The sequence below is a fragment of the Macrotis lagotis genome, chromosome 2 (genome assembly GCF_037893015.1).
Source record: "Macrotis lagotis isolate mMagLag1 chromosome 2, bilby.v1.9.chrom.fasta, whole genome shotgun sequence".
In the NCBI taxonomy this organism is placed as follows: Eukaryota; Metazoa; Chordata; class Mammalia; order Peramelemorphia; family Peramelidae; genus Macrotis; species Macrotis lagotis.
This window is the reverse complement of record NC_133659.1, coordinates 15742250-15756269: the sequence shown is the minus strand read 5'-3', so window position 1 is coordinate 15756269 and position 14020 is coordinate 15742250. Positions and strand designations below refer to the sequence as shown.

The following is a 14020-nucleotide window of genomic DNA, read 5'->3' as shown; positions in this document are numbered from 1 at the left end:
AAAATAAAATAGTAATTATAATAGTAGGGGCGGCTGGGTGGCAGACAGATTACTGAGTCAGGAGCACCCAGGTCCAAATCCGACCTCAGACACCCAACAATCACCCAGCTGTGCAGCCCCAGGCAGGCTACCCAGTCCCATTTGCCCTGCAGCTCCCCCCAGAAAATAATAATAATAAAACATGTGCTTCAGTCTTTGTTCCAACACCAACAAACTCTGTCGTGGGTGAATCACATTCTTTAGGATAAGTCCATCACAAAAGTTACTTCCATATTTTTCCACTGTTGCCATTGCTGATTGCAACTCCATTCATACTTCTCTACTACCATGAACTATATTTTCTCTCTCCTTTCACTCTGACTCTGCTGTAGGGTAGCTGAGTGGCGCAGCAGACAGATCCCCAGCCCTGGGGCCAAGAGGCCCTGAACCCACATACCACCCCTTACCCAGCATCCACCCGGCCCTATGGTCCCGGACAGGCCATCCAATCCCAGCCCCTTGCAAGAAGTAAAAAAGAAAATGTGTTATATTTGACCACTCTCCCCACATGGTCCATCCTCTCCTCCATCACTCACATCACCCCCCTTCCCTCTGTGCCCCTTCTCTCCTTCTTACTACAGATGTCTATACCCCATTGAGTATATATGCTGTTTCCTCTACTAGCCACCTCTGATGAGGGCAAAGATTCCCTCATTCCACCTCGCCTTGGGATTACATCACTTTTTAAAAATTAGTTTTACTTTTTGCTTTTACATTTTTTTTGCTTGATTTCTGAATTATCCCTTTTTAGAAGAGCCATCCCTTACCAAAAAATAATTTTAAAAATGCTTCTGCCCAAATAGCATATCAGTCAAGCTTGACATTTTGTACACTGTTCCCCATCCTCCCCCCTCTGCAAAGGAGTGAGAGTGACACATTCTCATATATCTTTTTAGGGATCAAACTCAGTTATTCTAATTTCATGGTATTGTTGTTCTTACCATTTACATTTTAGGCATTGTGTCTTTCATTTTGTGATTCTCTTTATTCAGTGTCAGTTCAAACAAGTCTTCCCGTGTTTCTCTGCATTTCTGTTACTGGGCTTTGCATGTAGTAAAGACTTAATAAATGGTTTTTTCATTTAGCTATAGTTCTTAAATGTCTAACAACATTTCATTTCATTCACATATCACACTTTCCTTAGCCATTCTCCCATTAATGAGCATCTTTTTATTTCTAGTTTTGCTATTTAAAAAATTCAGTAATAAGTATTTGGTATATATGACTGCTTTTCTTTTTATTATTCCTCTCCTTGAGGTATATGTTTTATTTGTGATCTCTGGGTTAAATGGAATGAACCTTTTAAATTACTTCCTTGGCATCATACCAATCAAAAATGCCTTATTTTTACTGTCTTTGGGCTAATGCTTCTTTGTAGGCAAATTTAAGATAGGCAGAAAACAAATTAAGGCATTTATTGAAGGCAATTGTTGTTCTTCTATGATCAGCTAACTTCTACTAAGTAATAATATATTTTGGGCCTCTTTGGTTTTTGTTTTTGGCAAGGTAATCACAAGTATTGCCTAAGGTCATATGGGTAAGTATTAAGACTCTGAGGGCAGATTTGAACTCAGGTCCTCCTGACTCCAGGACCTAGTTACCTCTAAGTAATATTATTGTTAAATTAAAATGAATTATTTTGGTAATGACACTAAAAATGCATTGTCAGTTAATAACCTGACCCTGTAAAACTGAAATTTTGTGATTCAAGTGGTTCATAGGGTCATAGGATCTTAGAGTTGAAAAGTACCCCAGAGATCACGTGAGCTAGACTCTTTTAGGCAGGGGTCTTTTACACTCAAGTCTCTGATGAGTGGTCGTTGCGTTTGTTCATGTAGGCCCCCATTGTTGAAACTCAGCACTTACAGAGACAGGCCATTCCTGGAGCAGATAGTGCCACTCCTCTGGGTGTAAGAGCTTTTGGTATTTGAGAAGATAGAATTCCCCCCATTTCACTCTGTTTTCTCTGAGAAGGATCCTTGTACTATTAAAGGCAGCCAAACAAAGTGGTTAGCAAATAGTTGAATCTTAACATGAATGAGAACACAGAAAACCTAGCCAGCCCAAACTTATAGCCTTATCCTTGGGATTGTGAAAGAAGGGGAGGAGGCACAAGACCAAGGTCAGCCATCCTCTCTCTCTCTCTCTCTCTCTCTTTTTTTTTTTAGGTTTTTGCAAGGCAAATGGGGTTAAGTGGCTTGCCCAAGGCCACACAGCTAGGTAATGATTAAGTGTCTGAGACTGGATTTGAACCCAGGTACTCCTGACTCCAGGGCCAGTGCTTTATCCACTACGCCACCTAGCCGCCCCTGTCCTGCTCTTTCAAAGAGGAAGGAGAATCGTGCTTGCAAGCTGTAGCCAATGAATCTGGACCCTATTACCTTGGGCTGGTCAGTGACCACCTGAAGGATCCCCTGTGAGATCATCAACTCAGCGTGGTGCCCTTGAGAAGTCATCATGCATAGCAAGCCCTCTTTTTTTGACAGGGTCCCTGGCTGCTAGTTAGAGGACTCTGGGAGAGTGTCGGTGCCATTTGTGGGAAATGGAAGGTGTGGGTGTTCAGGTGGATTCAAGCTCGATGGAAAGGCTGACTCCACTGAGTGACAGACATTTCATGGTTTGATGCCAGCTTGGGGCGTCTGACCTGAACCTTCAGGACTGTTCTCGGTCATGAACTTTGTTATATTTAATCATGATTTGAGTAAAGGGGTAGTTATTTGCTTCTCATGGGTCACCCAATTCTGAGTGGGGTGACTCAAAGATAAGAAAAATAGCAAGGAGTTGTCCCAGAGGTTTCTGACAGAGGAAGGGCCCAGAGAACCAACATTAACCAGAGTGGAAAGGTGAACTGAATCTTATACAGTGACATTTAATGAGGATCAGGGGGTGTGTGTCTGTGAGAAAAGAAGCATTTATAGAGAGCTTAGGGGGAGCCCTTGACTTGGAGTCAGGAGGATCAGAATTCAGATCTGGTCTCAGTCACTAACTTGCTCCTTCACTCGTGTTGATCTCAGATCCTCATCTGTAAAATGGGGGTGCAGGAAATGGAGAACTCTTGAATATCTTCGCCAAGAATACTCCACAGACAAAAGTTCTGGGGTCCCACTGGGTCAGGCTCAACTGAGCATGCTACAAACATCTCATTTAATCCTCATGACAACGCTGATGGGCAGGTACTACATATTATTCCCCTTTGACAGTTGAGAAAGTGGAGGCGGGTAGAGGAGAAATGACTTTTCCAGGATCACACAGCCAGATTTGAATTCCATCTTCCTGACTCAAGGCCCAGGGCTCTGGGTTCTTGTGCTCAGTTCTGACTTCTGGATTGACAAGGTGGAGAGCATCTGGAGGAGGCTCCACTGTCCTTGGAGAGGAGCAAGTTGAAGGAATTGGGCTTGATGATTAGGGGAAAGGAGGTGATTTGGGGAGCATGAGAACAGTCCACTGGCCCTGAGGGCAGAACTGGGTGGGTGGGATGTGTCAGAAAAGAAGACTTTAGCTTGATGTATGGAAGAAACAATGGGGGCTTCCCTAAGTGCAGGGCTCCTCTGGAAGGCTCTCTCATTGGGTTTCTTTGGAGTTCCCCAGAGGGAGTTCTTAGGAGGTAGGGCTGACCCAGTGGCTCCTACAGGTGTTTCCAGTGTGATGGTATTGCTTTGGGTCCCTCCCTGTCCTAGGTACCTTCCTGGCTTTGTCAGCACCCTTCCCAGTCTCAGGGACTTATAGAACTGTACAGGTCAGAAGCTTCCCTTTGTCCCCTTCTTGGCCAGCTCTCTGAGTTGGTCTGTGAGTACTTCTCTCTCAGGTGACTGCTGTAGGTGGATGGTGAGCACCTGAGAAATGCTCCAAGGCTTTCCATAGCTATTTACTGTGTAGCCAGCCTGAGATAAGGGCAGGAGATGGAGGAAAAGGTATAGACAACCCCTGCCCTCAAAGAGCTCACCCTCTAATGAGGGAGACCACAGAGACCCCATGGAGGCCCATACCAGGTCCCACGGAGTAGATGGAAGGAAGCCTCAGAAGGTGCTAGCAGCAGGGGAGGAAAGGCTTCCATGAAGGTGGTGTTTGACATGGATCCCGAAGGAAGTCAGGAGACTAGATAGTGGAGGCGAGGAAGGGAGGCAGGGTAGCCAAGGCCACGGCAGACATGGGAGTGGAGGAAGACTTGAATGCCAGGGACAAGCCAAGCTCCTGAGGATTGAGGTTGCCAGCCAGGGGACTGTGGGTTTGGTCTGGGACCTACTCAGGAGCTTCTTGGGTGAGTGGGGTGGGCAGGGAGGAAGCTGATGTCCTCACTTTGGCAACCCCTCCTCTTTTTGGAGGAGAGATGTGGGGAGATGTGGCCCTGAACAATGGAGGTGTCTGAGTGGAGAGTAGAGAAAATAGGATTGTATAAGAGCTCGTAAGGGTAGAAATGATAAAATTTGCTATTTATTTGATTATAAGGGGAGAGCAAGAGGTGATCAGTTGAATAGAATGCTGAGTTGGTTCGATTGAGATGATAATGTCTTCAGCTGTAAGAGGAAATTTGAGAAGATTGAAGTGTTTTGGAGAAGAAATAGTGAATTCTGGTTTGTTTTCCTTCTCCTCTCCTCTCCCCCCAACATTATGAAATTTATCCTTAAAATGAAACCCATATTTTTAAAATTTATTTTTAATTTTTTTCCCAATTGCATGTTAGAGATAGTTTACACATTCATTTTTGTAGAAATTTCTCCCTCCTCTTCTTTTTTCCCTTCCCAAGACAGCAAGTAATCTGATATAGGCAAAATCCATCTTTTTAATACCTGTCTTTTTCCAGTGATACTGTAAATCATGTAATACTATAATCTTCAAGAAATTAAAATTGTGGATTCCCCAAAAGGCACCCAACAGTTGTTCAGGGGTCATTTCTAGGATGTAGTGTATGACTGATGATGAAGTAGCAGCTGTATGATGATGATGGAAACAAGAGTGTGGGATGCCCCAGGACAGCCCAGAGCTTATAGCAGCACCCATGTAATATTGGGGGTCTAAAGGCTGACCCCCAGGAGTCTGGCCTTTGGTCAGGGGTTGTGCAGGATGGGCTGGAATCGACTCTCCTCTGGAGAAAGCCTCAACTGAATATCAGAGTCTCTTCCAGGGTGTTGACTCCCTACCCTGTGGCTCCAGGGCCTTCCTTGTTATTTCTCTGCCTTGGAAAGTGGAGTGAGAACTTTGCTGTTTGGATTAGAAGCTCTCTCCTCACAACTGTACCCTTCCTCAACTCGGTGACCTTTCCCTGCTTTGTGCCAGAGGATACAAAGACGACGAACCAAGAGAACGTTTTATGGGGTCGATTTGACGTGGATGCAAAAAAGCAAAGCTCCATGTGACATTGGATGCTTCTCCTGCCACCTCCCTTTGTCTTGGCCTCCTTCCGTCTTCACTCCCAGCTCCTTGTCTCCTTCCTGTTCTTGTTCCATCTCAGCAAATCTCTACTCCGTATGTACAGGAATTTTGTTGCTGAGAGCAGGAAAGGGAGCTCATCAGGAGGGGTTTTCACATGGGCAGCACAACCCCAAAGATAGTATTTCCTGCCTCTTAAGTAGTTCTCCCTTTTTTGTCCTTTGCCTTTCATTATATAATAAGGTCCTTAAGGTTAATGACCAGGTACATACCCCATAGTCTAGAAATTAAATGTTTAACAAATGGCATGGGCTAACTGATGAGAATTTACATTTTTACCAGACTAGCATTCATAATTTACAATACAGAATAATTTTACTTTGCATGTATAATTATTTACTAATTTGTACATTAATTTGAGATTAGATAATCAAAAATAAAAAACCAAAAGTTTGAGAAGAATCACCTGGTGATAGAATGGATCAGGGTTTAAATAATGTTACATGTGAACTATGTTTCTGGAGTCCTAAGATTTATTTTTGAATCAATGGATCTTAAGAGTTGAAAAGGAACTTGGATCATTTAGTGTAATCTCTTATGCAATATAAGAATTAAAAGCATTCTGACTATATGGTGGCTCAGCCTCCATTTGAATACTTAAAACAATTTTGATCTCCTCTGGACTCTGCCATTGTCGAGACTCTGATTCCACAGAGATCTGTATATGGAGGCCAGGTGGGTTTCCTGGGACCCCCTGCACACATGACCCCCCTAGACTCCTACAGATAGAGTTCTCTAGTGTCCTCTTGTCTAGGCTAAAGGCTAGAATGTTAACTTCCTCAGCCATGTTGCCCAGAGCCTTTTCCCAGACTTTTCTCTATTCTCTTACCTTCCTTTGGATAACTCAGCCTGCCCAGAGATGCTGTGGCTCCTGAGTGATGGTTCTGACTGTGGCTTTCAGAGCTAGACCCATCTCCCTTGTCTTCACATAACTTCCTTCCTTTGTCTGCCCTGTGCCACAAACCCATTTTCTAAGGATATGTCCAAGGGTCTGCTCATCTGAAGGCATTATTTCGGCTCTTGGTGGGGGGGCTCCTTTGCCTAGCTTTATTTGAAATTTTGAGAAAATTCTGAAAAAGAATGACATCTTTATGGTCTTCCATTTTCTTTTCTTAGGATTAGCTGTTCTATAAGGTCTTGTCCAACTCTAAAATCCTATATGTAATCTTGTGAGTGAGGACTGAAAAGCATATTGATTTCAGTGATTTAAGAGTTTGATGACTAGAAGAATATCAGGAGAATGATTGAGGCAAAAAGCCACATTGCCAGGGGCCAAAGGGTAAGTGGGTGGTAATAACAACATGGCTTTGAGGTGACCGGGGTCTGGTGTGATGGTTTCACTCTGGATATGGTTCGGGTGGATGCAAGCCTGGTATTGGGGAAAGGCCAGTGCAGTGGTCTGGAGATGACAGAACAAAACCGAGTGGTTCTGTGAGCTGTGAACTAGCTGTATGACTCTGGATGGAGGATTTTACTTCTGGGGTCCCAAGTCCTCATCTTGAGGTCTTTAGATTTTACTTGCCAGTCCTGTTGTTCAAAGATATCTTATGAAGACAGTGTGACAAAAATGGATCATTTGATAACAAATTTAAGAAACAAAGCATTAAAGTTTGTTATTGAAACAGTCTATTATTATGAAGATAGTTTTAGGAGTAAAGAACTAGAGAGTAAAGAAGTGAAAAGCTTAAATCCTATTTCCAGAGTGCTGAAATTATTGATATTTGATCTGAAAAATACCTCTGAGCTGCCAGTGGTTTGTAGCAAAATGAGCACATCATGTTTAATCAGAAGATCGTCATCCCTTACCATTCCATGATTGCGATAGAGACTCTTGATCTGAGTTTCACTTATTTTGGGTTTCAATTAATATTTTTCATAGATTTTGATCTGGAAAGGCCTTAAGATGCCATCTTATCAAATCTTGTCATTTTACAGATGAGGGACCTGAGGCCTCAAGAAGTTAAATGTCTTCCCTGTAATCTGCTGCAGATGGTTAATATTTATAGAGGTCCTTAAAGTCAACATATAGTTTTGTGTGCATCTATCTAGTTTGATCATGACAGTACTGGGATGGAGGAGTATTATTTACCCAGGATTGGTGTGTACAACTGCTCGGAGTTTGAGACAGGATTTGAATCCATGTCTGCATGGTTCCCTGTCTCGAAGTCTGGAGCTCTGTCTACTCAAGCTATTTGCCCCTCAAGTGAGGAAACAGGCCAAGCTCATGGGAGTCTTCTGAAACTAAGTCATCTCTATCCACTGAACCCCACTATGCTTTTAAACTAGGATTTCCACAGGTCAACTTCATCAACTGGTAAACCTGGAGGGTTCCTGCTTGTCTTGTCTGGTTGGTTCACAGGGTTGAGGAGAGGCCAGTGCTTGAGAAAGGGAGTGTCTGCCACGAGTGCCAGCCTTGCCCCCAGAGCTTCAATCTACATTTGAATTCAGAGGCCAAGTGGGTAACCAGAGAAGGGAGATTTAGGTGGTACCAAGGAAGAGACTGCTCCAAGGAGATTTGCCACCATGATTAGACTTGAGGACTTTCATCCTCTGTCCCCAGTCTCTTATTTTTCAAACTTTTGTACATTTCTGGTTTTTCTCTCTAATTATTCACTTCCCCCCCCCTTTCCTCTTTCTTTTGGTAGGATCTAATTATATAGATTAGATTAAAGTCTAAAATCGAAAGGTATTATGAAAATTGTATATTCTGATTTTTATTTCAATTTTGATTTTACAACACTTGATGGTTTTCTAAATAGCTCTTTCTATCCGGATATCCTGAGACAGGGAAGAGTCTTGTAGGCTCTTGGAGCTAGAGTCTTCATAGGATTCATAGTCATATTGAGACAGTTTCATTCAGATACTTTGGACTCCTATCCAAGCTCCTTTTCAGTTGGGGTCTCCACCCAGAGGCGACTTTTACAAAAGCTGGGAATCCAGGCTGCAGAGGCCCTTTGGAAAGTTGGTTCTGCCTTGGTTCTCTTCAGAGGTCAGGTCTAATTTGCTCACCAACCAGCCCTGGGGCTGGCCCTGAACATCTTCCCTATGGAGTATTGGATGGGGTGTTGTCTGTGGATCATATTAGAGAAGAAAACTGACCTGTGGAGCCTTCATTAGCCAATCATTGCGAGGAGTTTGTAGAGCAAGCTGGAATCATTGGGTATGACTTGCAGAAGCTTGTCATAGATGTTGAGCAAACCCTTTGATGGAGTGGCAAGGCCAAATCACCCTCCCCATGGGGGGAAATTAATCTGGGTGAGGGGGCACTGGTACTGTGGAGTCAGGCAGGATGTGCCCAGGAGGGGCAGGCAGGGCCAACTCCCCCACCTTCACATGTCTCCCTATTGCCTCCTCTCAGTCCCCACCCCAAGCGAGCCACTTTGTACAGATAGACACTGTTGTTTCAGTAGTGGGGTTGTTTGTATTTATCCAACTTAGAATGCTATCCATTTGTTCTTTACAGGCCATCCTCATACTACAGGGCCATAATGGGCTATCACATATGATTTTTTTTAACTATCTCTCTAGAATCTCGATTCTATTAGAGCAGGCTTTATTATTTAATTGAGGAAAATGAGGCACAGAGAAATTAGGAGAGATTTGTCCTTAAGCCATGTAGAGGGGAAGTGGACCCAGAAGCCAGGCCCTTTGACCTCTAATCCTATGTCCTCTTTGTACTGTATTGTCTTCTTTAAGAAATTGCACAGGAAAAAGTTAAATAGATGAATTCTAAGGTGGTTATTTGCAGTACAAAAAAAGATTTCCAGTAATAGCAAGTTCTGTTAGCATGTGTCCAAGTTTGACGGAGATGAAGGAGCATAAAGCTAAGAACACTAGAATCCTTTGACAATTGAAGATCAATCCAAAATGAATTGAAGCTTTTTGGAAATTCTGATGTTGGTCAAAAGGGAAATGCAATTTGATTTATAAAACTAAGACTGCTTTTGGGGAACAGATCTCTGCATTCAAGGGAGCATACTGGATAAGCACCATGTTCTCTTACTGGATTTTTGGAGCAGAGTGGGAATTCCTTCCATCTATCTGTATCTGTACCCTAACTGTGTCTGACTGACCAAGAGAATTCTGGAAGGTGCTAAGAGGTGAAGGGTCCATGTTCATAGTCAGTGTCAGGGACTCTGAGGTTACCTTTCTATCTAGTATGAAGTCCTGTCCCTCTACCTTCCATATTTTTTTTTGGTGGATGGGGCAACGAATTTAATTTTTCAAGGGGCACTAGGTGGAAAGAACTCTTTCTAAACTCTGCCCAGGGTGTGGCATCTCCAAGCCTCCTGGTCTCAAAAATTAAGACTCAGGAACCAAAGACTTTTCTTGAACTTGAAAAAAGGCCCATAAGCCATGATTATTATTGGCTTTCCCTGAACTGCTTCTGAACAAATGATGTGGATACCTGCCCATTAGATACTGGATTTTTATCAATGCCATCAAATGTTCATAAAATGGCAATAACTTTGGGCAGAATCCCAGGCATTGCCTTGGAATCAGGGACCAGGAGGGGAAAAATCCCTGATTGGATATGAAGACTTTCATCCTCTGTCCCCAGTCTCTTATTTTTCAAACTTTTGCACATTTTTGGTCTTTCTCTCTGATTATTCACTCCCCCCCCTTCCCTCTTTCTTTTGGTAGGATGTAATTATATCGATTAAAGTCTAAAATAGAAAGGTATTATGAAAACTGTAGATTCTGATTTTTATTTCAAGTTTGATTTTACAACACTTGATGGTTTTCTAAATAGGTCTTTCTATCTAGGTAGCTTAGCATTTCATTGATCTCATCAAAGTTTAGTTTTTTTTCAAATTATAGGTTACATATGTATGTTGCAGTATACATATGCATAGTTAAACTTTAAAAGGAGTAGTAAACAAAATTTTAAAACATTGTTGAGGATCCAATACATTGCATGTTGTCATTTTAGGGGATTTCATTTTATCTGTTGAACTGTTTTTTTTTTTTAAACAAATTACAATTGAAGTGATCCCAGCCACATTATACAGTTCTTTTGCGTTGAATATTCTTTTCTCCTGTATAGAGAACCCATGCAGAACCTTTCTTTGAGGAGAGAGTGTGTTTATTGTTAATTGGGCTTTGAAGGTTAGTCTTAATTCAAATCTTATCTCATGTACTCATGAAAGTTGATTGATTTTTTTTTTAATGGAATTTGGTTTAACTTAGAAGTAGCTGCTGAATCAGTTAATGACTATTTCCAAGGTGGGTAGGCTACTTTAGTTGTGAATACGGGGAAGTTCAAATCTGCAGTCCAAATGACACATGCTTCAATAGAAGGCGGCTGTCTAGGATGACTCCACTTGACTGTTAGCCACAATGAACATGACTCCTCTCAATTATAATTGACTTGATTATCACAGGCTTTGAAGAAGAAATGCTATCAAAGGAGAGAAACCATTCATTTATAAAGTGATTTCCTTCCAGTGACCTTCTGAGGGAGACCCTAATAGCATTCCCTAAGTATTCGAAGGCTGACATAGGAAGGACTGGTTCTGTCTGGCACCAGAAGACTGAACCAGGAGGAGTAATTTGATGAAAAGCTCCCAATTGAAGAGAAAACAAAGGGCTCCCTCTTCATTTTAGGTCTTTAAACAAAGGCTAGAGGACTGCTTGCCAGGGAGAATGTAGGGAAGATCCTGGATCATTTTTGGGTTGAGTGAGGTGCCTCCCCTTCCAGCTCTAAGGATAGATGATTCTCAGGTGGAGGCAGTTGAGGTGTGTTTTTCTCCTCTGAGGGATGAATCTGAAAATAGCTTGTCCCCAAGGACACATTGACCTGGCTCTTCTGACTCCTCATAGTCCTGTGCCCTTTATTAAAGTGCCCCCAGGGCCCAAGCATGGTACCCAAGGAGAGGGAATGGCTGTGCCCCCTCATAGGCAGACATGTGGCCACTGAGAACTGGGCTTATAGAGTCAGCCCAGCTTCTGCTCAAATCTGAGCCTGGAAAGAAAGACTCCTTGGCCTTGGGCAGCTCTGGGGGTGGCCTTGAGTTAGGAAAGGAGGAAGGAATGAACTCAACCGGCTCAGGCACAGAGGTTTTGGTAAGCAGGGAAATGTACGTGCAGGTGGTACCAAGGGAGAGGCTGCTCCAAGGAGATTTGCCACCATGAAGTCTGATTTTGTGTGTTCTCTGTGTTTTTTGCAGGTACTGAAAGCCTCCTCCAGAGAGAAATATCCTTTATTTACTTTTGTCAAGGGTCATGCCAGAGACTATGATTTTACCTCTACTCCAACCAATGAAGATGACCTTTTCTCAGAAGAAGAAAAGAAAAGATTGAAAAGATTTAGCACAGAAGAGTTCGTCTTGCTTTGAGGACATTTTGCATTAGAATATTTGTAGTTACTCAGAACACTTCTTTGAAAATAAAGAAAAAAAATAAGAGAAACTTAAAACACAGAAACTGATCTATTTTTGTAAATATTTTAGTGATTTTTTTACGTTCTTTCACAAAAGAGCATTTGAAAATATACATTTTTAAAGATGTATGTACTTCAGAAAGTGAATGATTGAAAGAATCTTTGTTGCTAATGAAAGTCTGGCAGTCCTGGCTAATATTGCTGGGTGGGTGGTGGATGTGTTTTCCAAGAGAATCCCCCACAGTCCTATAGATCTGGGACCTGTTTACTGTGAGCAGCCTGGGGGTTTTGTTTTGCCCATCTGTGATCCTGGAGCCCGAGGCTACTACACACCGTCTGGGATTTCAGCTTGTCTTGCTGATGGACGACACTGGACAATGAACCCCTGATGCCACCTCGCCTTCCCCTCTACATGTTAATACAACCAAAGGATCCATCCAGGTGTTCCTTGTTCAGTCTGGATAGCAGTTCCTCACTGTAGCAGGTACAATTATATCGGCAGAATTGTGAGTTAAGATGCTCCTTGGCAGTGTGATTTCGGAATGGCCGCTCCTCAGCTTAACATGGAGCCTTCTTATGAGAAGTGACGATGAAGTATTGGCTTTCCCCACATTTTTTAAAGCCGGTGTTATTAATATTAACTGCAACCAATCAAGCCAGATAAAGGCAATTATTACAAGGGAACGATGTTTGTTTCCTGTCTCAACCATGTAATTTTATTAAGACTCCACTTGTGCTGTTGTAGCATTCCAGTGTAGGCCGAAAACCTGGAAGGGGAAGCCAGTAAATATCCTTGTTGGGGAGCCGTCCATCCTCTGGTCCCTCTGCTGAGGCTGTAAATCAGCGAGCATTTGTGCGAGCGTTCCGTCACCGAGGTTACCTACGAGGTAAATCTTCCTTAAGTAGTAGTATGCTTTCACTAAGAGCAAATTTGTGATTTAAAAGTACCAGAGCTATAATGGAGCCAGGATTGTAAAACAAATGCATTAATAAAGATGTGAGAACATTAAATGCCTTTGCTTTGGTTTTAATGTAGGGATTATTTTAGTCCTTTCATTTGAATCATTTCTCAAATGAATCCTGTTGATTTGTAATAAAGGCAAATAGTATTATTGCTCTATAAGCAAAATATTAACTTTTTTATGGCGCTTCATGGCTCAGTGGAAAAGGGGGCATATTTGCAAAGGCGTTTGTGTGTCCTCTGAAGTCATCGATCTCATAAAGGTGACTTGTTTGTCTACAACAACTGGAACACCAACTATGTGGGGTAAATTGTTTTTAAGTAAGACCCGTGCAACATTTTGGAGTGAAGATGGTTTTTACTACAATAAAGAAAACATTCTAATATCCCAGATTGTTCCTTCGACCAACAGAAAATTAGACCAAAGAATTTCAGAGCTGGGAGGACAAGGATAGTTCTCTCATTTAACCCCCCAAAAAGTCCTCACCACCCAGCCAGTGGTTATCCAACTCGTCCTTGAGCTGGAGCCCGCCACCCTTTGGAGTCGCCCATTCTTCCTCCTGGGGGGCAGTGGGGGGAGTGATGTCTTTAAGTCAAAGCTTGGTGACCATTTATCAGGTACTGGGGATTGAATTGGATGAAATGGTCATTTTGGGGTCTTCCAGCTGTAAAGATTACATGATTCCACTTTAGATTGCTCTAATTATTCACGTTTTTCCTGATACGAAGCTTCAATTTGGTCCTGCATTTCTTCCCGTTGCCTTTCATTGAAGAAAACTTATCCCTGTTCACACATCCCTTTCCAAGATGCAAAGACAGTCATCATGTTGACCCTGAATCTTCTCTTTTCCAGGCCAATCAACACATTTCCTTCAGTGTTCTCATTTGGAATAGACTCAAAGTCCTTTGCAATTCTGGTTTCCCCCATTCTGGACACTCCATTTATCAAACCCCTTTGTAAAGCATAACACCCGAAGTTGAGCATGATTAATAGAGATTAGAGTCATCAATGATGTGTGTTGCTCTTTTTAAGAGATGGGCATCCCCTGAAAGCTTGTCCTGGTCACTGTCCTCAGCAACAAACTCATCAAACAGGTAGCTCTCTAGGGGCTGACTTATTCAGTGCCTATGACCATAGGGTTAGGAGTAGAAAGAGGAAGAAAACACTAGTGTTTCAGAGTATTTTGTTATTAATTGGCATAGGGGTTTAG

The 14020-nt window shown here is 42.5% G+C and overlaps 1 protein-coding gene across 4 annotated transcripts in view; it reads left to right on the top strand.

The window, feature by feature from the left end:
* The window catches only part of ATG4C (autophagy related 4C cysteine peptidase), an 81123-nt gene extending 68005 nt beyond the window's left edge, over positions 1-13118 (top strand). For 3 of the 4 annotated variants that reach the window (XM_074221269.1, XM_074221270.1, XM_074221268.1), the window contains exon 12: positions 11637-13107. In XM_074221269.1, the coding sequence (XP_074077370.1) occupies positions 11637-11804 (168 nt within the window). In that variant the 3' untranslated portion in view covers positions 11805-13107. Of the gene's footprint in view, positions 1-11636 lie in introns of all 4 variants that reach the window. The other variant, XM_074221271.1, reaches the window with a different exon arrangement.
* The last annotated feature ends 902 nt before the right edge of the window (positions 13119-14020 follow it).